The 25,884-nt window shown below is 36.0% G+C and overlaps 1 protein-coding gene across 3 annotated transcripts in view; it reads left to right on the top strand.

The window, feature by feature from the left end:
• Positions 1–25,884, top strand: part of ALCAM (activated leukocyte cell adhesion molecule) — a 190,931-nt gene that overhangs the window by 143,215 nt on the left and 21,832 nt on the right. For 2 of the 3 annotated variants that reach the window (XM_074332498.2, XM_074332505.2), the window contains exons 3-11: positions 1,834–2,053; positions 8,618–8,682; positions 9,930–10,017; positions 10,476–10,658; positions 15,523–15,650; positions 17,111–17,243; positions 21,214–21,326; positions 23,464–23,599; positions 23,708–23,841. In XM_074332498.2, the coding sequence (XP_074188599.1) occupies positions 1,834–2,053; positions 8,618–8,682; positions 9,930–10,017; positions 10,476–10,658; positions 15,523–15,650; positions 17,111–17,243; positions 21,214–21,326; positions 23,464–23,599; positions 23,708–23,841 (1,200 nt within the window). Of the gene's footprint in view, positions 1–1,833; positions 2,054–8,617; positions 8,683–9,929; positions 10,018–10,475; positions 10,659–15,522; positions 15,651–17,110; positions 17,244–21,213; positions 21,327–23,463; positions 23,600–23,707; positions 23,846–25,884 lie in introns of all 3 variants that reach the window. The other variant, XM_088794429.1, reaches the window with a different exon arrangement.

Here is a 25,884-nt window from a genome sequence, read left to right as displayed (position 1 = left end):
ACCCCCCAACCTCTTCACTAGCATCTGCCTCAGTTCTGGTACAGAAATGACATCTAATAGCTGTTGACAGTGGTACATGGTCGTCATCATGGAGCCAGGCTGCTGAGCTCCGATCTTTGCTCTGCTGAGATACAGCAGCTTGGCCTTCAGACAAGTTATTTAACCAAACTGTCTCCATTGTCTAATCTGTAAATGGCACTAATATCATATCTCCAACGTACAGGATTGTTATGGGTATTAAATCAATCAATGCATGGAAAGCCCAAAGAAAGTACCTGGCATATAGTTAAATGCTCAAAATTTAATAACTGTTATTTATTGCATAAGTGAATGAACACAGAAATTTAAGGTACTGGTCGAATGCATTTCTCTTAAGGAGGAATGATTTAGGGCAAGGATTTACATTGCGGACCTGTGACAAAAGAGATTTAAAGTGAATATTATTATTGTATTCAGATATTAAACCAACTACAACTTTTGAACTCCAAGATTAGCTTAGTAATTGTCTTAGCATGGGCTGCTATAGCAACATACCATAGACTGAGGATTTAAACAACAGGTACTTATTTCTCACAGCTCTGGAGGCTGAGAAGTTCAAGATCAAGGTGCTGGCAGATTCAGCTCTTGGTGAGGGTCCTCCCCCTGATTTGTAGATGGCTGGCATTTTGCTACGTGCTCACGTGGCCTCTTCTTTGTGCTTTCATGGAGTGGGAGAGAACTCTCGTGTCTCTTCCCCCTCTTATCAGGGCACTAATTCTATTGTGAGGTCCCAATTGCCATGACCTCATCTAAACCTAATTCCCCCTCAGAGGTTCCACCTCCAAATACCATCTCAGCAGGGTCTAGGGCTTCTACCTATGGATTTGGTGGGGACATAAACATTTAGTCCAGAACATTCGTAATATTAATAATTTTTAAAATGTAACTTGAAATTTGCCATGCACTTTAAAAAATGTTTTGTCATATTTTATTTTCTCAAAGGTCTTGTGAGGCAAGTAGAAGAGAGATTGGTCCCCATTTTGGATTAAATTCCTTATTAGGTCATAGAATTTTTGTAGGAGCAGAGGAAGACATGAATTTGTATGTTTCAGTGCTTGGGGCTTAATTGTGTATGCCAAGATTATATTTTATTTTGATAATAAGTTTTTATATGGCAGCCCTTGGAGCTGAGTTTTATGACTCAGAGAACAAAACTATGGGTTTTAGTGATTAATCTGATTCTATTGTTTAATGGGCATGATTGTTTCACAGGGGCAGCAAATACTGTTCCTCCATGAAGACTCATTAAGTTGTGTTAATAATGTGTAAAGGTTAGCTGTGTCAGTTTAGGCTGAAACTGAAAGGTGTAGACATTGAAAGTATGTGAATTAAAGTAATGAATATGCAAAAGATTGCCCAGGATTGCTAAATGAGTATTTGCAGCTCAAGTGTATGCTTGCTGTGATGGTTAGCTGAATATCATTTTGTACATTTGTATGTTTGTTTTCATCTGTTTTTTCTTTTATATTAGACATAAGGCTAGCCCTTGTCAGTTTTAAAACAGTCATTAATTCTGTCCTCCAGATGCAAGAAAAGCTTCAATTCCTAGAGCTCTGCCCTTTCGTTTTCACATATTTAAGCTGATACCTATAAAAGAACTTACAGCTTCTCTTGTGAAGAGTGATTTTCGGTAACTGAAGATTTATACGAGGTCATATCCAAAATTATTCTTCTCGGGTACAATTATAAATATTGGTGGAAAAATATGGCCACAGAAATGTTGTTTTTCTAGATGTGATTCTGAAACATCTGAATGTGCCTGTTTTTTAAATGTATTATTATTTTGATTTTTAGGAAAAGCCCGATGGCTCCCCTGTATTTATTGCCTTCCGGTCCTCTACAAAGAAAAGTGTGCATTACGACGATGTACCAGAATACAAAGACAGATTGAGCCTCTCAGAAAACTACACCTTGTCTATCAGTAATGCAAGGATCAGTGATGAAAAGAGATTTGTGTGCATGCTAGTAACTGAGGACAATGTGTTTGAGGCACCTACCATAGTCAAGGTGTTCAGTAAGTAGTCTGCAGTATAACTGCTAAGTGGGATTGATGGCTGGTACTAGAAAATGTTCTTTAGAAAGAAGACTGAACTCTCTGTAGTGTCTCCACAGCAGGCATCTATATAAAAGGATTTCTAGCGATCTTTATTCTGCTCATGCATGCTGTCAGTGAGGAAAACAAAAAATCCTGAAATTCAAATAGGACTTTGCAGTGAGGAGCTAAACCGTTCTCTGTTGCTTTGTCGGGTAAAATTTCCTGTGATATGAAGTACTACTAAGTGAAAACTGGCATGTGATGTTTAACTTTCACTGACATGTACAAATAAGTGTTCTGTGATACATGTGTAGATACATGATACGTACACATAATCATGCATGTCATGCATACATACTCGTATATATGTATTAAGAAGAACCATATAAAATTGACATTTTGATATATAAAAAATAAAATACAGGCAACTCCAAGCTATCTTGTGATTTAGAGACCTAAGCTTTATGTGTGTGTGTGTGTGTGTGTGTATAACACACACACACACACACACACACACACACACACACACACACCCTGACCTTCAGTGCCTGTTGATTTATTTCTCCAAAGTTCAGGTGGTTTATAAAATTGCCTTAAAATAAAAAAGTTCACCAAATCGTGAATGTGTATGTGGAATACAACAAAGGAAAAAAGTAGAGTAGGATTAGAAGAAAAATGTGGAAGAAACTTGGGGTAATTACTGTAGTCATTATGGTACAGTTACTTTGCTTAACAATAATATATAGTTAATGTTACTGTGCAAACAGCTATGTAAATAAGTGGCTTGAGAGATTCTAATTAAAGCATTTTATCTTTTAATATTCAAATAAAAAGTCCCACCTCTCTTCCATTACAATATTTTAGTAATTACAGAAAAAAAAATAGTCTCAACAGTTTCAGAATGCCAGTGTTTTTTAGTTAGGGAGGAAGGTCTCATTTTTCATTTTTTCCCCTCTGCTTTCTGATGATTTGACAGCACCTAGAAATTATTAAAATAAATAGGGAAGAAAGAAACCCAGAGGGTCTTGCTACTACAGCAAGTTACTGTGGATTTTTCCTGTTTCTCTTGTAATAGCCTATGCAACTAAGTAGTACTGTCCCTTAAGTATTTATATGGACTTCAAAGCTCCTGTGGGCTCATGACACAGATTCAGAGAGCGCTTATACTATCAAAAGAAACCTTTCTTCTCCAGAAGAACCTTGTAAAAGCATATTACATGTTTCAATTGCTTCCCTTTCGGCTTAGAAAGCACCTTCCAGAAACCATACAGCCTTCGCAATTATTTTAGGAATCAAACCAAATACTAAGTGTTTGTCAGTCATGCCCTCTTCTACTAAACACCCCCAATAATCTGCATCCTGTATTTGGCAATGTCCTGTGTATTTGTTTTCTTTCCTTTCTTTTATTTCACTTTGATGGTATTAGGAAGATGGATGGTGCCCTACTAGGGACATTTTTTTCTAAAGAAAGCAACGATTTTTTTTTTTTTTTTTTAAATTAGGCCATGATATCATGAATATAAACACATGTGAAGAAGTTACCACAGTAGGTACAAAGGTTAACTCACAGCACTCTAAATGTTATATGCTGTTTTTACTGTATTAAATTACCAAATATCAAGATAGTATACAAAAACATTGAAAAAAATTCAGGTTGTTCCATTTGTGACAATTTTCAGATTATATATTTTTTTAAATGCCGTATAGCAATCTGAAAAAAAAAATACAATTGTTCTAATAAGATAAAATTTGTAAGCCATTCTGGAATACAAAGGATTTCTATGATTGTGAAAACAAACTCACACCCACATACCATAGTACCCCCTACCCCCTTCTCTTTTGAATGTTGTTGAAACAAAGTGATTCTCAGAAAAAGAATTTGCATTCCAGGCTCCAGGCCAGGGAGAATTTAAATAGACAAGTTGCACACTCTGGAAAATGGAGTTTTATACTAGAAACCGTGGGACACTCCACATCTAATCAAATGAACAGTACAGCTCATGGTAAAGAAAGTGTTTACAAGAGCATATAGAGACTCACTTTTTTAAAAATAATGAATTTACTTTGGGTCGCTTTTTAAAGAAGCAAACAGCAGCTGTGACAGGGAGGCTTTCATTCTATGCATGTATATATTGCAGTCACTTAAGAGTTACTAGACTCATCAATCAGTCCTCTGTTTCCTTCTGTCCAATCACCTAGCAACATGTACTGTGTACCACAGAATTGAGTATGCTTGACGTGAGCTAATCCCAGATCAGGTTGTTGCAGAATGTCATCCTCATGGGCAAAGTCAACTTGGTTTTCTTCAAACTGGAAGCTCTGACTGACAGCTTTGTTACCTCTGATGTAGGGTTGTTTGTTCAGTTTTAACCTATAGCTCAGATGCAAGAAATCATACCCATAAAGCAACCCAGATCCAAATAAATCACATGCTTTGTTAGCACTAATACAGGTTTTTAAAATTTTTTTTTGGTAGTTGAATGGCATCAAAATTAAACTATGTTTGCATTTAATGCACTTCCAAAGTTAACGCAACCATTCAAAAGTAAGAATAGACCTTGAAAAGTTCCCAAAGTTTTATTCCAGTCATTGTGCAAAAGGCTTCGAGGTCATATGGGAGTCCAGATTGCCACATGGCTGTCACCAGTGTAATGGAAAAATCACTCCACTGGTTATCCTGAGACCTAGCTTTGTTAGGCTGCAAATTTCTGACCTTGGACAAGTCACTTCACCAATCTGGGGCTACACATCCGTCCTCATTAGTAAAATGAGTTCTTTGAATTAGATGGCAGTTTTCCCACTGTGTTTCTAGAATACTTTAGAGGAAATAATGAAGAGGGCTGAGGAGGTGAGGAGCTGTTTCTGCTCCATTAGCTAGAATTCCACCTACTCAATATATCAAAGTCTTTTCATGATAATTTTTCAGGGGAAAAGATGGGGTGTGGGCAGAAGAACTCCAGCTCTACAAAAGCATTTGAAAGCTACCAATCCAGGCTAATCTGTCTACCCTCTTGGACTCTGGTGTCTGTGATGTTAATAGGAAGACTGATCCCATGACAGATTCTGGTGTCCACCTGGACCAGCTCTTCTCATCGTGATGGGCAGTGCTGGTTGGCTTCACGCAGTTATTTTGGAGCTTTCATTTGTATACTGTTTTCAATGCTTTATCAGAATCGAGCATCCTTTCTCCTACTGTCCCCATGAAAGTTAATAAATATGCAAGTAATTTTTTTTTAGAATGAAGGCAGCAGAAAATGACCTATTGAACAAGTGAGACCTACACCATATATTTCATTTTGATTCTTTAAATATAAAAAAAAATACCATTTGCATCTCATGAGGAAAACAAACTGATGCCATGCTCAGAATTCTTTATTTAAAGTTCATCATGATTTATTAAGGATGATTGCTGGCAAAGTACTGAGAGAAGAACTTTTGACTCAACATTAACAGTACACGTGCCTTATTCTGCTCTCCTCCCATATCAAATTGAGCTACCTTGTGTGTGGCTTTCAATAACACTTTACCTTATTGGTGATAAAGAGCAGTTTTGTGTTCATCACTCCATCCTCACCTGGCTGAGGGAGACCCTTGACAAAATTATTTTAATAATGCAAATAAATTTGGGGCATGGCTTTTCCTTTCACCTCTATACTTGGTTATGAATCCTTGAATCATATTAAGACAGAATTCATATAAAGATTTTTTTAAAACACTTGGGAATCAATATGCAATTTTGCTAAAATAGTACATGTCCTCTTTTGTGGTCCTCCAACTAATCCTCATCGATTGTTACCAGCTAATAGAAGAGCAAATTACATGCAGAATATATAGTTAATATAGAGGGTTGGAAACAAAAGTTTAAAGAGAAAATAACTCAGAGAAATGCAATGGGTATTACCATTACTTCCACAATACCCACTGAGACTCTCTTCCAAATAGAAAGATGAATAACATTGTAAAGAGGACTAAACGTTAAGCATCCTTTCATCAGTTTTCCCTGGGTTTGCTACAGTGTCATTTTATTGAAATAAGAATAAATTTTAGAAAATATTTACGGAAACAAAGCACACCTGGCCATGTGTAAAGGATCAACAATTATAACACAGCAAGTGCTTATGCTCTTATAAAGCATCACAGGGTTTACAAGCAAAGGAGAGAAATATATTCTACATATGAGGCAGTATGTGCCCAGCTGTTTAAGTAGATGATTTTAGTGAACTAGAAAGTAATGCAGCTTAGCCAAACCGCCAACTCACATTTTGTATGTAGAGCCTCGGTTTTTTCAGAGGATTTTTCAAATCTCTCCATGTATTTCAGGCATAGATGCTACTGAAGAAAACAGAAAAAAAAGCATACCTTTTTTCTTGTTAATTTTGAGTCTTGATTCACCACAAAAATTAATTTCATATCTTACCTTAGCTCTCTTAGCTCTCAGAGAGGTGTTACTAAATACTAACTTATTTTAGTTCCCGGAGGATTTTGGCTCACTGACTTAAGCCCCAAGAATTTTTAGTATGTTTAAATATTTTGGTTGCATCCCTCTCTCAAATGAGTTAGACATGTGCCTTAAAACATTAAATTCTGTTTAGAATTTAATGTTTTAAGCCACAAGTTTTAGTAATAACTCAGAGTTGTAATTATGAACATTAATGACATTGCATTTAAATAGTGATAACATCAAGGCTTACTGATGTATGGAAGACTTTAATCCCCCACAATATGTTTCCCAGAAATTGCTGTTTATTTTGAGATTTTTGTCAGTTTTTTATAAGTATTTTAGTCACATGCCTAAAAATCAGGTGGTGAGGTGTCACTTCTTGTTTGGGCTAATGTAATTGTCTCTGTTATGCCTTTCTATTCTTCCATATTTCTTTTTTCTATTTTTCTATCCTTTTTATGATTTGTTTCCAATCTACCATGTTTCCCCGAAAATAAGACCTAGCTGGACAATCAGCTCTAATGTCTTTTGGAGCAAAAGTTAATATAAGACCCGGTCTTATTTTACTATAAGACCAGGTCTTTAATATAATTAATATAATATAATATAATATAATATAATATAATATAATATAATACCGGGTCTGATATTAATTTTTGCTCCAAAAGACGCATTAAAACTGATTGTCCAGTTAAGTCTTATTTTAAGGGAAACATGGTACATATTTAGAAAATAGATAATCACTCTTATGAAAATTATATTAGGAGAATTATATTTCTAGAATTAATAATAAATAGGCCCTCCTATAATTAAAGCACATGAGTTCCACACATAGGCAGATGTATTATTATTCATTATTCTAATTTGTAATATAAAACATAATAGCAAAGGGGAAATTAACTCTCAATATTAATCTGAAGAAGGTTACATTTTTGCATATAGTTTTGGTAATAATTCATTTTGCTTCTCCTAAGATCTTTTGTCTTCATCCTTGTTTTCTGTAATGGTCTGGGTAGGTAACATTTCTGATAACTGAATTCAAAATTGAGTGATAAATATACAAAAGCCAATTTACTTTAGTTTGGTAATCAAAATTATAAGTATTAGAGATGGTAAACAGTAATACTATGAAAGAAAGAATAGCTAGTTTTTATTCGCCTCTTTATATAAGAATAGAATAATTCTGATCCATGAAACTCACAAAAATCAATGCCAGTGAGACAATATCATTTTTCTGTAGAATAATTGTTAAAGATAACTAAAAAAAAATAAAAATTCATCAATGATAGAAAACTAGCAGCGAAGAATTAAATAACTTAAGTTTAAATGATATCTGTTGCTGGACTTTTTAATCAATTCTTTCTGAAGCCTCTGTAAGAATTTATGCTTACAAAAATTCCTATATTTAAAATGCTTCTGTCCATCTCAGCTTCCAACTCTGAAAAAATTCCCCCACATTTATAGTTTCATGATGTGACTTCACTTACAGATAAGGCTTGAGATGCACAGGAAACTTGGGCTTCTGCATTCCTGCACTAGCTTAGTATTTCTCATGATTTTAGAGCAATGATTCTTAAACGTCACTGTGCCTAAGAATCCCTAGGGAACTTGTTAAAAATGTAGACTTGTAGGAATTTCCCCCAGAGGTTCTGATTCAGTCAGCAAGGTAGGGCTCAGAAATCTGCATTTAAAAAAATTACCCCTGTGATTTTGATTAATGTGTACTGCTGTCTTCACCTAAAGAAAGAGGAAGTTATTGATAAGTGGACATGGTCATCAATAGGAGATAATGCATCCTATTTAGTACACTAACCTCTATTTCACTATCAAATCCATAGTCAGTTTATGAAGCAGCCAAACATTATTGATATCTTGGTCAAAGGAGTTATAAGCATTTAAAATAATATTTAAGATAATAAAGCAAATATTCAAAGGGGGTGGACTAACTAGGTAGCTTAATTCTATATTATATGGTAAATCTATTCTATATGTTATTTCTTGATTTTGTACTTTGAGTAAATGAATTATTTTTCTAAAAGCTAAATCATCATGTCCTTTCATTCTTCCACGCGTACTTAAAACCTTTCTCTACTTGACTTTAGAGGAACCATCTAAACCTGAAATTGTAAGCAAGGCACCATTTCTTGAAACACAGCAGCTAAAAAAGGTAAGAACTTGTTTTTGACTAATTTCTTTTATTTAGCTTATTATTCATGTGCCTTCTCATGGCCTCAGATGCCAGGACAAATAACATGGACTTTGCCTCTTGTGTAGCTGACAGCTTTGCAAGTGCCAATCGGAACATCTGCACAAGGTAGAGTGGGGACACAGAGGAAGGTGATGCCATTTCCGAAGGGAGAAGAGGAGAGTGAGAGAAAAAAAAAAAAAAAAAAAAAAAAGCATAATTCTTTCTTGTTTCAATGAGCTGAATGTTTAACGAGATCATGAAAGATGAGTAGATTTTCTCCAGACCAAAGGTGGAAAAGGCTTCCCAATAATTTGAAGTAATATGTGTGAAAAGGAATGACATCTTTAGAGAACATCAGGATATTGGCATTGCTAGAACTTTGAGTGCTAAGACAGAGGGCAATCGAGTGCAGAAAGATATAAATCCGGAGAGGTAAAGAGAGGATGGATCATGACAAGCCTTATATGTTATGGAGGGATTTTGGACTTTATTCTATTGACAAATTAAACTATTGAAGAGTTGAAGTAAAGATGTGAAAAGATCAGATTTGAAATATTACATTAGCAGAGATTTGAAGGGAGGCTGTATTGAAGAAAGGACAAAACTGGAGTTCCATATTTGGGCACATCAGTTGACTAATAACCCCACTTTCACTAGCTAAAATGCCTCAATTTTCCTTTTGGGGGGAAAGCAAGTCTGGGGTTCTTTGAATCAGATTAAGTTTTACTGCATATTACTTGATAAACACTAAATGTTAAAGTTTGAAGAAAAATGGTGGGGATTATAGATCGTGCTAAGTATACATACTATAGTCTGAAATATATGTAGTGTGAAACTGGAGCGGCAACCCTACACTAACACTGTTAGTGATTCTTGCATACCTAGATCTATGAATCACGGTAATAGCCAATGTTAACGTAATTATGTTATTCAGTTAATATTAAAAATGAATAATGTCAAAGTGAATTTTGTAATGCTTTTAAATGAATGAGGATTTATTAATAGTTGCAGCATCTGTTGCATATTTTAAAATGGACAAGACCATAATTCTAAGTGTAAGACATTGTTTCTATACAAGAGAGCATTTTTTTCAGTTCTTAGTGCTTGGAAAATGAATAGGTCAGGAAATCTTTGAGGTAACTCTAAAATCCCCTGAGCATTCTGGGCTCCCAAATTGACAGCCACTGATGAAACCAAAGTAGTAACATTTTCTCTTTATTTTTCAGTTGGGTGACTGCATTTCAAAAGACAGTTATCCAGATGGCAACATCACGTGGTACAGGGGTGGAAAGGTGTTGCAACCCCTTGAAGGAGGTGGGTATGAATAGGCAATAAACTCAGATGACCTGTTTTGACTTTGTCTTGTCTAGGGATTCCTTAGACTGTCCTACATCTAAATGTGTTGCCCTCTTTTGATCTATGACTCTATGCTTTGTTACTTTAAGTATCCATTAAATCATTAAGTGATTTTTAAAAACGTCGTTTCAGCCCTTGTACAGAAGAATCAAGAGCAGAAAAAATTATTTCTGTATATAGCATGTTCTAGAAGTTAATTAAAGTGAGTGGGAAATAAGATTCCAGGGTTCTATTTCTGTCTATGTCTCTGATTCATGGTTTTGAAAAGACATCCTACCTCAGTACATGTCAATTTTCCCTCCTGTTAAATACAGGGAGAAGGGCAAAGCCACTTCTCAAAGGCATGTGACATATAATTAAGAACTGTGAGTTTTCCGATGAAAAATCCTATCACTACTGTTCTTTATTTTCTCCAGTGGTGGTCATAATTTTTACAAAGCAAATGGACCCAGTAACTCAACTCTATACGATGACTTCATCCCTGGAGTACAAAACAACCAAGGCTGACATACAAATGCCATTCACCTGCTCTGTGACATATTATGGACCTTCTGGCCAGAAAACAATTCATTCTGAGCAAGTAATCTTTGATATTTACTGTAAGTATCTCAACATATAATTATGGGATTTGAATTCATTAGAAAGAATATTCAAATGCTTATCAATGTTTTAAGTTCCAATCCAAATACTCATTGGATTCTACTTCCAACTCCCCACCCTACTCCATAGCACCCAAATAATCTCTTCCTCAAGGAAAGGCCTATGCAATAAAGGTTTACAAGTCTTGTGATATCTTTCACTCTCTACTTTGTTACTCATGAGGCTTTTTTCTGTATTGTGCTAGATGCTAAGTCCCTTAAAGACAAGATCTCTGACAGTCTTATCCCTTCTGGTAGTCCTCAGCCCTGGCACATAGCCATGAATTTTACAGGAGTTCAAAATGCTAAATGCTGGTTTTCTGAATGAATGACAAATGAATAGAAGCTTATGTCTTCTAGATAAGGGATTTCCATTTTAATGAAGAGATTTATTTTATTAATGAGATCAATTGCATACGTTAAATAGGATGTTGTATTCCACGATGTTTTGGTTAACTTTATTTCATAGATTTGAAACAGAATAGTAGACTATCAAGCAATCTTCTTGATCATCTGGTCTAACTCCATTATTTTACCCAGCAGTAAAGGGTGGCCCTGAAACTTGCCCTAAATTAGCGGTAGAGACTGGATTAGAACCCTTTTCTCTAATGCTGTGCTCTTTCCAGTAAGACAGGTGCCAAGATTATGTCATGATTAAGAGCCGACATGCTGGCAATCCAGTCTCAGCACTGTCAATTACTGTGCGTTTCTAGAAGAGTAGCTTAAATATTCTAGGTCTCAGTTTTCTAATCTGAAAATAAGAAAAATATAATACTTAACTCATAGTGTCATTATGGAGATTAAGTGAAATCACAAATCTAAAGTAGCACCCTAGATAACACATGAAATGCTCATTATTAAGTACTATTGTCATTATTATTAAATGGTCATTAATACTACATAAGCATAGGGTAGAGATATCTTTTGGGAAAAAAATACAAGAAATAATTTTATTATTTAAAAGAAATGAATAAACAATTCTAGTAATACTGCCAAATGTTGTAGAATCACCTCGTACTTTTACATCTATTCTGCAGAAAAGGCATAAATTCCAGTTGAGTCTTCAGAGAGTTTGATCTCATCCACATTTCTATTTTGGTTCCATAAAGTGTGGAACCTTATATAGTAACAAAACTGAAATTGTCCTTCCCCTAATACTAAAGGGTCATTTTATGTTTAACTTTGTAAATACATTTCAACTTGATTTAAAAGCGAAGATTGAGAAGATTTCATCATACACAGCTAGCTCATCTAAAATCAAACTATTATTTCTGAAAGTGAAGGAAGAATTTTGTCTGTTCAAAAATATTCAATTGGAAATAAACTGTCTTGCTTTAAGTGCAGGAGTAGAAGAAAGAACATCAAGATCATGATAAAAAATAGAAGATTGGCTTAAGAAAGAACAGGGAATTATATGGATGTCAGGCATGGGGATTTGGATGTGCAGGAAAGTTCCTGGTCTTATTGAAAGAAATGATTTTACTCTGACTGGCTGTATGGGGTGCATTGGGCATGGCTTTTTAGAAGGTGCAGTGCTGAGCTTCACGGTAAAGACCCAAAAACATTTAAGACCTACTCCTGACATGTAAGGAATCTGCTACTCCAACAAAGAAATGAGACACCTACATCAGAAGGAAATTGTCAGTGCAAGGTTGCATGTGGGAAGTGCCACAGGAACTTGGTGAACAGTCCTAAAAGCTCTGGCACCCAGGGACAGCGATTGTCAGATTTTAGTGTACTTCTGAATCACCCGAAGGACTTGTTAGAACACAGGTGGCTGCACCCTGCTCTAGTTTCCTATCCAGTAGGTGTGGAGAGGGCCCCAACACTTTGCATTTATAACAAATTCCCTGGTGATACTCAGCTGCTGATCAGAGGACCATGCTTGGAGAACCACTGCTTTAGGATGACTTCAGAGAAGAGAAGGAGGGAGCTAAATGGGAAAGACAGAGTACATTCAAGCAAAATAAATTTGTTAAGTCCATCTTGAAAGAACTTGTGAAAGATGCATTAGGACACTCCTTTCTTGCCCTATTAGTTAGTTATGCTAGTTAGTAATGAACTTTTATAGAATCCAGCTCTTTATTTTTTGTTTATCTGATCTCTGCCTTCTGACAATGCCTAAGATTATGCCACCATTCTTCATTGCCTATATTTCTGTGATGGTTTCCTAAATCGTATTCCTTCAATATATTCATCCCAAACTGCCCTCCAAGATGCTACCAAAAATGTCTTTCTTAAACACAAATGTGACCAAGTCACTGCTGTGATTAAAATGCTTCAATGACACCTCAGATCTCTGACATTAATCTTCACACCCCCTACTAATTTCAGTATGCCTTGAATTCCCTGTAGATGTGGTCCTGCACTGTTTCAACCTTCATCACGTCACTGTACCTTCCATAGTCTGTTCTGTCTTCCAGATTCCACCTGTCAAACACCAGTTATATGCCTAGCCATATGCTGTTACTACCTCACCTTTGTCATCCAGCAAACATCTACTTAGTCTTCAGAACCCAGCTCCAGGGTCAATTCCTACTGGAAACTTCCTAATGTCATGCATCTATATGCTACCAGTGGTTACTATCCTTTATCATGTGCAGTTTTTACATTGTTGTAGTCTTAAATGTTAAGCTTGCTGTCATCATAAATAGATTGAAAGTTCATTGAAGGCAAGGGATATGCTGTTTTTAACTTTATAACTCCAGCACTTAGTACCTGCAAAGAATAAATATTAGCTAACAAATGAATAAATGACTGGCCAGAAGGATAAATGGAGAGATGGGAGGAAGAAAATTTGAGTAGACTGTTTTGTTTATTATGTAAAAGTATATAGAGAGTAGTGAGGTGGAAAATTCTCAGCTGACCTAGATTCAAGCCAATTGTAGATACCAGGTTAAGAAATATTTATCTCAATCTTTCCATATTGGGAATATGTGAAGGGGTTTGAATATCATCATACTACTCAAAGCATTATTGCAAGATTTATTTAGAGGAAATACATAAGAAGGAGTAAAAAAGACAAAGACTGAAATGGGATGGCAGTGTTACAAGTGCAGGTTACTTACAGCCTCGACGAGGGAAGTGTTATTTGGAATAGAAGGAGAGAATCAGATGCCAAATAGAGTCAGTATTAATTATTAAGACTGGGCAATTGAGTGGGAAAGAGAGGACAAAGGGGAAAGCCATAGTAACTGGCAGAATGATGATTTACTAATAAAGTAAAATTCAAAGTCAGGGGCAAAGGGTGAGCAAAGGGTCATTAGTTTTGTTTCAGGCACGGTAGTGGACATCAAGAAAGTTACTGTGAAAAATCAGACATTAACCTTCTGATCTCAGTTTAGTTCTTCAGCCCTTCAGTACAGAGCAGAGCCTTTTGAAGAAAGGACACAGAGGAGGGGAATTTTGAAATAGAGCAGGAAGTCAGACATGATCTCTAGCTGTTCTGGTGTCAGCTTCGACTGGAAAGATGTAACACAGTGACATGTGGCAGGCTAAAACTACTCAGAGGAGGGCCACGTAAAAGAGTGAGGGAGGCCTAGAAATGGAAGGTCAGTGGAGGACCAAAAACAAACTTCATTTGCTTCCCAACTTTACTGGAAACTGCTGGTGGGGGGAACTACCTCAGGCAAATTTAGAAAAAATAAAGAATACTAAACCAATCACTTTATCCTCACAGAACATTTTGGACAAACAGATATTCAGAGATGCCCAAGCATGAAGAAAAAGCAAAGAAGCAATCTATAACAATCCTTCTAAGTTTTCTTTTCTGCACTTTAATCTTGGAAATATGAATAAATGATTGCAAGAAATAGAAAAAAGCCCCCAAATCTAGCACTTTTTCATCTTGCTTTATTAGCTAATAGCAAAATAAGTCTTCATAGATATTTTTTAGTGCAACCAGTTTGGAAATATAGATACATGCCTCAATTGTTACTACGCCTTGTGGAAAGGTGCTCTAAAATAAACCTTGCATTATATGATTTCAAATTCATTGTTTGTTGTGTTTATCCAGCTATATCACAAATGGATATGTTAGAAAGTGGGTGATTTATAACTGCCTACACCACCTCTTTCATTTCCCATTTGCTAGATATGGTCCACTGTATCCAGCCTTTAATTTCTTTAGCATTCTACTGTTGAGAAGTAGCTTCGACTAAAGAATACCCTTTGGCCTTATTTTCTTGATAAAAATGACCAAAATGGAATGAAAGTTACATCTTGGCGCCAATGAACAGAACAAAATTACAATACACTTAAGAGTCCTGTTGATTGTGTTAGGGTCTCTCTCAGTTCACAGTACTCATCTTTTTGAAAGCAGATCTATGCTCCTACATGCCAAAAATCTTGCTGGTGTTATTTAGCTCATATCTCTTTTTAAAAAATGTAAGATATTAATGTAATATGAGTGCAGGGGTGCCTAATAGCTTTAGCTACTTTGCTAGCTGATCCAGTCTTTCCAAATTTTAAGATTCACATAATATAGTTAAATTGTCATTATATTGAAATCATATAGTGAGATTGTTCCTACTGGTCTTTTACCCGTAAAATAATTATGGTCATTCCTACCTCAGTTAAAGATATTTTCCTAGGAAGAGATTGATTTTTATGTAAGAGGGTCTCTTTGTAGTTGGCTCTAACCAAGATTAGTACTTGGTATAGCAAGTAGCTATTAACTTTAAGCCTTCTATAAAAAGATATAGTTAAGTAATTACCATTGCTAGCTTCTTGAGAAAATTGTCTATAATTTAGTCATTTACATTGTATGTACAGTATAATTGGATACTTAACGAAAATGGTTAACTTGTATCTATGACTCTTGCAGATCCTACAGAGCAGGTGACAATACAAGTACTGCCACCAAAAAATGCCATCAAAGAAGGGGACAACATGACTCTTAAGTGCTTGGGAAATGGTAACCCTGCTCCTGAGGAGTTTTTGTTTTACTTACCAGTAAGTGTTCACAGATTGCTACTTGAGCTAGACTGCTATCATTTTGTCCTGTTGTTTGGCAGCGGCCTCACATTAAGGATTGTATGTACTTGGGCAGCTTAAGTGACACAGAATGTTATTCTTGGGGACAATGGACACCAGTAGAATGTCCTTTGAAAGCTTTTTCAGCATCTGCCAGTGCTCTTGCCTTTTTTCTCAGTGTTAAGAGATTTCAAGGACAAAGAGGAAAAAAGCTGACCACAGGAAACCATAATTACAAAAACTCAAGGTTTCATTATCTAAATAAACTATAAGAATCTGGTCTTCAGAAGCAGATAACTAAAATGAAGAGTGAGGGCAGCAAGTGGTCTAATGTGGATTCCCAATCTACCCATTGTACCTTCCTGGACACATCTGTAAACCTCTGATGTAGGGATAGTTGTGTGGCACATTGTATTTAGCTTGATAGACTAAAGCTGTGGCTATACCTCATCACTGTATAGTCTTCAACTTTTATCGGTATCATAGCTGAAAGAAATGATATCTATAGTGAGAGGATAATTTGGAAAATTTCTCTAAGATATGTTCTAGATGCCATAGTGATATGGAGCCAGACTAGGAGAGAGCTCGTCTTAGGACACATGCCTGCTCTCCCTCAGCTCTTCTCTGTTTCTGTTTGACATAACCTTCCATTGAGAGAAGCCATGTATGACTCTATATGCATTTACTGCAGGGATATGTTTACAAATGTCATCCACTGTATTACTCAGTAGCGTTTAAGAATATCACCCACTACAGTACTCAGAAAACTAACATAAGTCATTTCTTTTAGACTTTGTTTCTCCTAATAAATTGCTGTATTGGTTTTACTCATTCAGAAGAGAAATTTTGAAACTAGTTGTTTCCACCTTGGCTATCAGGGGTGAAGAACTGCATGCATTTCTTAATTTTAGCAACAATATCTAGTGATTATCATTTTTTGTTAACATATATTCCTAGTTCATCTATATTTTTATATTTTTAGTTTGTTACTATTTTCTTTCCCCTTTTTATTTATTTCCCTCTCTTACTTTCTTTCCCTTTCTTCCTTCCTTCTTTCCTTCCCTCCTTCCTTCTTTCCTTCCTTCTTTCCTGTTCTTTTTAAATGGATATATAGCGTGTTTTCTTTTAAGTTGCCTTGAATCTTCCTGTCAAATTAAGCAAGACATAAATATAAAAATAAGATATTGGAAATTAAAAAATAAAACATAACCTATGCTGTCAATAAAATGGATGTCATCAATACAATGTAAATTAACTCATCAATATCAATTATTTTTCTAGTAATCAGGTAATACAAACTGTACTCTCATTTGTCCAATCAAAGAAACACATTCCCTTTTTTGTTCTTATTTGAGAAAGTTCCATTTTCATCAAGAAATACAACTGTTCTTATTGTAGCTACCAAGTGTAATCATCTGACATTTTGTCTCTATCAAAAGGGACAGCTCGAAGGAATAAGAAGCTCAAATACTTACACACTGACAGATGTGAGGCGCAATGCAACAGGAGACTATAAATGCTCCCTGATAGACAAAAAAAGCATGATTGCTTCAACATCCATCACAGTTCACTGTAAGTCACCTTATTCTTCATTACCAACTTCACTTCAAGACCTCTAATAGTCTAACTGGCTATCTTTTCCAATGAATTGCAGTTGTGTTTTTGTTAAATAATGTGGTTTCGACTGACTTAATGAAGTGCATAAAAGCAAGCTCCACTTTGGTTGAGATTTGCACTGCAATTGTGAAATCTTGCACAGATCTGATAACTGCAACGTTTGGTAGTGGTAAACCATCTTTTTTCTGAATATCTTCAATTTGTGGCATCTACAAAAATATACACATGGATCTGAAAGAAAGAATTCATTTTATCTTTTAAGAAAATATTTAGGGGGTGGCCGGTTAGCTCAGCTGGTTAGAGCATGGTGCTGATAACACGAAGGTGGCCGGGTTCGATCCCCCCATGGGCCGCTTCGAGTTGCGCCCTCCTTAAAAAAATAATCAAAAAAAAAAAAAAAAAAAGATATTCTTGAAGTTCACAACGTTTGCATTTGGCCCATAAAAGTATTGATTAAATATCTTTTTAATTACAGAATAGTATTAACATCAAAACCCAGGCAACACAAAGTAACTATAGACCCAAATTTGAGAAAGGAGGTAGAGACCACTAAAAGCCATTTATTGGCTTCTCTAGAGAAGATAAAAAAAATTTGGAAAGAGGACCTCTTCAAAATCACCTTGAAATATGTCTTTTTTTGTTGATAACTTTTAACCTACTTTTGAACTTCAGGTACTCCAAAAGTTATATTTACTCCAGGGCGATAGAAAACATTTTCTATCTTTCTCTATAAAAGCCAACCAATGGCTTTTAGTGGTCTCTGTCTCCGTTTCCAAAGTTGGGTCTGCTGTATACTTTTATGGGCCAAATGCGAAGCTTGTAAACTTCAGGAATATCTAAATATTTTCTTAAAAGATAAAATGAGTTCTTTCTTTCATATCCAAGTGTATATTTTTGTAGATGCCACACATTGAAGATATTCAGAAAAATGGTTTGCTACTGCCAAAAGTTGCAGTTATTGGATACACACAGACAAGTTTACTTGTTGTGTTCTTTATTTTGTAATTCCTGACAGTATATATAATTGATGCATCGTGGAAATTGGGCACTAATTTGAACTGCTCACTGGTGGCACTACTATTTCCAGAGTGCTTTGGGCAAATGTCAGTCTTACTTGGAGGCATAGGCCAAACTTTCTCATGAGTCTTTTGCACCCAACAGCACCATGAATAAGGTTTCCTGTAGACATGGACCACTACAGTCCCATTGAGTATGAGGGGTTTCTTTATTTTAGAATTGAAACAGACTTTAGAAATTGCTCTGAGGAAATGATTTGAATCTTTCATTCTTCCATATGCTTGGAAAACATGTAGGACAGGAGCTAACACTTCGGGGAGATACAAGGAGGTACATTTGGGAGTCGAGTAACCAGATGGTTGCTTTTGAGTGTCTGATGTTGGAAGCACACTCTAGGGAGACCTATAAAGACAGTGAACTGTTCAGAAATATTTACGGCCAGGACATCTCTCTGCTCCATATTCATGTTGCACAGATCTGACTGTGTCTGTCACTAGGGATTGTTTAGACCAAAAGCAGTGACCTCTGTGGATACCAATGGTGCTAATTTTTTTCTCTGAGGACTTGTCAGTCATGGGACAATTCGTCCAGCCTGTCCCATGGTGTGGGGGGGAAGTGAAGTGAGCGACTATAACCAGCATATAGAATTGCCTATGAAATAATCCTCTGATATTGTCCATGAGATCTGTGGGCCAATAACCAATCATCTGGTGTGGAGAGATGGTATGATATGTTTATGTTTAAGAGATGTTAGCTATTCAGAATCCAAAAGGAGAGGGCTCTTATTTGTATTGTGTGTACATTAGGAAGGAGGGATAGATAACAGACTGATAAAGCAAAAGACTTGGCTGCAGCTACATAATACCTCCATGATCAGTGGTGATAAGAAAACAAAATTAAACAAAGCATGTAACCATTTAATTGGAGTTCAGTGCATTTCATTGGATTTAAATGCTTTTTAGTTTTGACAGGTAGGCTGTTAACATTAGGTTTTAAGTCCTATAGCGCTCCTTAAAAGCTGAAAAGTTATTGTAAATAAATCAAGATTTTACTCTAAATTACATGAAATGGAAAGATAAGAATCTTTTTGCCCACTTATCTTTGGTTGCTTATTTGTTTTCCAAAACGAAGGTGTGTTTTTTTTCCATTGACGACGAAAGGGAGTGTGGACAGAGAAGCTCCAACCCACACTTGCTCATGTTTGCAGAGCATCCCTCTTCTTAGGGCTTTCAGCCACTGCTGCTTAGTTGCTGATGAAATGTGTACTACTCCTCTGCCAATTCATGCACATATCAATTCTTCATCAGAACTTCCAAAGTGCACCATCATCCTTTAAAATTTCTTACCACTGGCAGGTTAACTGTCCAGCAAAGAAAAACTTCTAACTCTCCCTGAATAGAACTTTCATTCAAATATAATCCATCCATATATTCTGAGGAAACTCCACCCTTCTCTGTGATAATGCATACTTTAATATTAATGAGAAATGAGAAAGCGTGCTTCTTCCCTTCGTTCATTCAACAATAGATTTTGAGAGCTGACCCGTTTGGCAGACTCTGTGAGTACACAGTGACAACTCAAGTCATCGTCCCTACCCTCATGGTGCTTACAGCATAGCCCGAGAAACAAGTATTAAAAAGGATGTACAAACAATCAGCAAATTGCAATCACAACATGCAAAACCCAGGAGAAGCACAGGTTGTCCTAGCAAATTCCCACTGCTATAGAATGAAGCCCTAACTCTTTGTATGGCAAGCGCAATCCTTTACAATCTGGCCTCAATCAGTTTATTTTCCACGTGTTGTAACCATTCATACCAAATTAATCACTGTTGTGAATTTTGTCAAGCTCTCTCACCTCTTGCCTTTGATTATGTGGTAGAAGTTTTTCCTGTATCTCCACTTACACAGCCCTTCTCAGCCATCAGGGGCCACAAAGAGAAACCGCCTCCTACACAAAACCTTTATTACTGCATTAAAACCCGGGTTGGCTCTGGCCTCTAAACTCTCATAAGTCTTTGCTTTTGTTTGTAGCCCTTACTTTAGTTTTTCAACACATATTTATTGAGCTCCTAAACATTTGCTACAAAGTGCTGATTTCATGCTGCTGTGTATTATAGTAGCATAATTGAGTGCATATTACCTCTGCCTCAAAAGTTGTAAATTGTAAGCTCATTATTCATCTCGGTATCTCCCATCAGTGCTTGGAATGTAGTAGCTGTACAATAAATGTCTGTTCTATTGAATTGAATTTTGCTCATACAGATTATACTATGACAGTACGATTTTTATAGAAAATACTCTCTATCTGAAAGACTATACATCCTTAGATGTGTATATACTCTATTTTTAAACGATGATATCTGCTAACGTGTACCTAACAATAGATCTTATTTAAAATTTCAACGGTATCAAAAAGTGAGTAGAATTTTTTAAAAGTATTAGCTGCTATAGTCAATTCTCTCTGAAGAAACTACATGGGGTACCTCATGACTTTTCAGTATACCTGCTGGCTAAATACACTTGATTTTTCTTACGGTATGCTTTACTCATTCTTTTAATAATATTTACCTAGTCATCATCTTTATTTTATTCCAAAAGTGATTTAAGAATTTTTTTCTTAAGGTGATAGACCCCAGGGTAATACATGCAGTGAAAACATCAATCATGTTAACTGCAAATAAATGCATAATCAATTCGATTGTCCAGTCACTTGTCTAAACTGGTCTCAAAGCTGACTTGAAAAAACGACTGATTATGCCACCGTTCAGTTATTTCAGTCACATAAATCAATGCTGAGTTTTCCATGCAATTAGGGGGTTTTTTGTGTGTTTGTTTCTTCTCTAAAATATTTTGACTATCGTACTTTACTGGCATTTGCATTTCAAGCAGATTTTTTTGCTTCCCAGATTTGGATTTGTCCCTAAATCCAAGTGGGGAAGTGACCAAGCAGATTGGTGATGCCCTGCCTGTGTCATGCACAATATCTGCTAGTAGGAACGCGACTGTGGTGTGGATGAAAGTAAGTACTACTCCTTGGTGATACTTTGCTGTTTGAATTGATTCCTTCTTAGGCTTCTTCTGCATTTTGTATTATATCCAAATATGTATATTCATGGGTAATGTGTTTATACACCCACACTCATACTCTCTTTCTGTATATACATAATAATGCAAATCATGTCACAATAAAATTTTAGAGGTACTCAACAATAGCATGGCATTTATAATTGATGCTCTGAAACTTAGTTTGGGGGGGTATTAATTTAATTATGTGTATATACTAAGTCGTTATACACATATATCCATGCGCATGGGCACACACAACATGAGACTTTGGGGCTTAGCAATTTACGATGTGTTTTAACCCACATTATTCTCACATGACAGTTACAACAACGCTGTGAAATGTGCAGGCTATTTATTATTTCCCCACACTATTCATAAAGAGGTTGAGGTGAGAGAAATCAGAAAGCTCATAAGTAACAGAGTAGAAACTTGAGCTCAGGCTTCACTGAATGTAAATACTGGGCTCTCTGGTCACATAACTTTCTGCTTCTCTGCCGAAACTAACCTTAAGTGTCTGAATGTGGGTTCCACTGAATTAGTAGCTCCTTGGAGGTACATTTTCACCCGTGGGCCATAGTCAAACATCTGAAACATTCTAGGAGCTTAGGTAGGACTTCTTGAGTGCTGATATATTCTTGTACTTGTGTAAACGTGGGCGATTGCCTGGGGATCCCAACCACTGCTGCTTTTTTTTTTAGAGTGAGAAAGTAGGATCGGTAATTTGTGATTTGAGACAAAGTTGCCATGAAAGCAAATGGTTGTAACTATGATCCCTCCCCTCAAATCTTGGCTAGTATTTCTAAACACTCAGTGCATTTTTTACCGGAATATGACATGTAACAGGAGCATTTAACCAGTAAAGTATTGACAAAACACATATAAACCATTTGAAATAGGAATTGACAAGTATTATCTTTATAAAATATTGTGAAGAAATATAGTGCTTGAGTTTCTTCTTCATGAAAATATATATTATTTTGTATTGCTATTTGATCTCTTTTAATGTTAGATCACGTTATTTGTTCTCTTACTCTAAAAGCTTACTCTTAAAGCTTAGTTTCATTTGTCACTTTGCTTTAACCACAACCTCACTCAACTTCTTGTTCACTCAACTAATTGAAGTGTTGCTCCATAGACTGCACATTTAACATAATATATTTATAGCAGTTGGTGGTGAAAGGGCTAGACAAGTTCTAGACTAATCAGTAATATTGTGAACACTCGTAATGTTTTTACTACTGGACTGGAGAAACTAGTTTACTTGGCTAAACCAGTTTCTACATCAACTGCAGTCACTGTTGTTAATTATATACCTAATGTCAGTGATGCTAATCAATATTTTCCAGCCACTGGTTAGTTGATGGGAGTAGAAAACAATTCTGAGTGGACAAAAACCACATAATTTTAGGATTATGTTTAGTTGTCTGCTTAGTAGCATTTCAATTCCTGGTAAAATAGCTTCATTTTCTGTATATCAAGTGTTTTTTAAAAAAAATTTAATGTTGTATTTCCTTTGTTCATAGAAATTAAGACAGCAAGCTGTTATAGCTGTTATTAAGGGTTTCTTTAAAAAGCGTTTTGTCATAATGGCCACGACTCTGTAAGGATTCCCTGTCTTGCTAACTGTATCCTATAAAATGACTTTCATTTTATAGAATGAAATTGATTACATAGCTCAGTGTCTGTTAATCCTAGTTTATCTACATTTACTACAAGGGATAGTTACTATGAATTGAGAACGTTCCTTAGTGTAAACACATTATATTATTCATATAATTAAGTCACCAAAACAATTCAGTATGGCAAGATTATTACCCCATTTGACAAATAAGGGAACTGAGTCTCAGAAGCTTAGGAACCTGATCCAGATTATAAATTCAGTAAACAGATAAATCTGAAATAAAACTTTGGCATGTCTAACTCTAAAACTACCAAGGAAAAAGGAAATCTAGATTTGAAAGCATGTAGTTAAGAAGAAGCTTGCATTTTCATTAAACTGGAAGAATAATTTTCGGCTTAATTATTATCTAATAAATATATCAAGAGTTATTACTGTGCCATGTGAAGTAATTAACTTTTTATTTAATCAGGATAATACCAGGCTTAAAGCTAGCCCATCATTTCCTAGTCTCCACTATCAGGATGCTGGAAATTATGTCTGTGAAACTTCTCTGCAAGAAGTAGAAGGACTAAAGAAAAGAGAGTCATTGACGCTTATTGTAGAAGGTAATAAAATATGTGAGCACAAATTCAATTTTTTCTTTGAGAATTTGATATATGGTTACTTTTATTACCTCAGTTCAACATCTTATTTTAATTTTAATGATACTTTAGGAAAACCTCAAATCAAAATGACAAAGAAAACTGATCCCAGTGGATTATCTAAGACCATAATCTGCCATGTGGAAGGATTTCCGAAGCCAGCTATACAGTGGACAATTACTGGTAGCGGAAGTGTCATAAATCAAGCAAGTATTGGTCTTCTTGTTATATGCTGCTCTTGGCCCAATGTGGCATTTTATTTAGATGCCTAAACTATGGGCTAACTTCTTACCAATGTGAAATTTGCAGCATGTTCTCAGAGGAAGAGCTTGTGAAATTCTTAATTTTCCCAAAGGCAGGACGTGGCTCAAAGAGAAATGTAAAAACCCAGGGCCATGGAGAATGGAAGAATCATTATACTGTAGTCAGTATCTGTTTTTAAAAGAATGTAATTTGGGTGTTCTTCCATGGTCATTAATTCCTGAAACTTGGGTGATTAAAACATTAAGGTACGCACTTTTCTGCATCATAAACTTACACATCGGAGTATAAGTGGCCTCCATTACTTTGCTTACTTATGCACATTAAGGGATATTTCTCCTTAAAACTGGGCCCTAGAGTGTGGTGAAGAACACATTCGCTGTTTCTGAACATATGGTCTGATTTGTGTATGCCTGGGCTAAGACCAGAATAAGGCTAGGTAAACATGCAGTGTCTAGGATGTTGCCTTGAGAACAAAAGTAGACATAAACCAAATCTTAATATTTGTACTTTGCCAGGATATTTTAATAATAATAAAGGACTAAGGACTTATGAACACTACCAGTAATTTTCTCTTTTCTTTAACCAAAACAAAAAAAAAGAGAGAGAATCTGGCCGGTCACTAGGGGTTCAAAGCTATAATCCCATTGCATTGCCAGTCTGCTTGGGTTACTGACATTCTTAATTCAATTTTCTCTACAACAGTCTATGTCCGTGGAGCCTGTTAAACACTCCTCAGCAACACCCAGAGGTTCCATTTGATCGTCTGCATCTTCTGTGCTGCCTTCTTCCCAGCTTTGGACTTGAAATCTGAGAAGGCATGCATAAAGCAGAGTTGCATTTGAGTTTTAAGTTAAAATTTCTATTCTTTTTTCTGTGCAGGAAAGTTGGGCCGCTAGTTCAGGTTATATAATGCAGTTTTGCAAAGTGAGATGAAGTTTGGCTGTTTTATGGGTGATGCAAATATATTCACATAACTCCAAGTATGGAAGGTCCCCAAAGGAGTGGGCACACTTGAAGCAAATGACTCCTGATTTGGGTAGGGGTGATGGGGACACACAGGAGAGCATGCAAGAGGAGGAAAGAGGCTCTGGGCCCCTTACCTGGAAGGAAATGCTGTTGTTTTGTTTCAAATAAAGACCTCAACCACCTGAACCGTTGAAAAAATGTACAGATTTATGTTTTTAGCATCAAAAATGATTGTTTCTTTTCTGCTTTATTCTTTTTGCTCTCTAGTTCAATTAAGTAATAATTAAAGGTTCCTTTTACCTATAGTACTAGTAATGCAAGCATAGGAAATACAAAAAATAAGCACACAATAAATATTTGATGAACGTAAAGATACAAAGATTTAAAAGGCCATCCTAGAAATGAGTACATACATTTTGTAGAGATAAAAATAACAAAACCAAAGGCTCAGTGAGAAAGTCATATGAAAAATGCTAGTGGGAAGTGGTAAAATAGCAGGTGAACTTACTATGAGGATAAAAATAATAATGCTATTCTTCATTGTCAAGGAGAAGAATTGATTCTGGCCCACTAGGCAATATGTTATATTTCTTGTTCTAGATGTGTGCTGATCCATCCATAATCTTTTATTTGTTCCCTCCGCAATCACATGGTGAATCTATCATTTTACAGCTCCTGAAACCTTGTCCCACCCCTGACCCAGGGACTAGATGATATCCCTAAGCATGAAACTAGCTCCTGTTCTCAAAGTCCTTACATTGTAGATGAGGAGAAAGCAAATAGAATCCCATACATGGCGTGTGTATTGTGACTGAGAAAAGAGCACAAGTGCGTATTTGCTTTAGTGGTATTGGATTTAGGAGTCAAGTCCTGGGAAGAGAGTCAAAGGAATTGTCTCTTATGTTTGGAAGAATTCAATGCAGTGATTGTCCTCATTAACACCTCACAACAACCAAATGAATTTACCAGTCACTAAAAAAGAACCCATCCTCTGTAGTTAGTTCCCAAACATTGAGAAA

Source organism: Rhinolophus sinicus, chromosome 17 (genome assembly GCF_057876585.1).
Source record: "Rhinolophus sinicus isolate RSI-liver-muscle chromosome 17, RSI-T2T, whole genome shotgun sequence".
Lineage (NCBI taxonomy): Eukaryota > Metazoa > Chordata > Mammalia > Chiroptera > Rhinolophidae > Rhinolophus > Rhinolophus sinicus.
The sequence above is the reverse complement of the archived record's forward strand: the minus strand, read 5'-3'. Positions and strand labels throughout refer to the sequence as shown.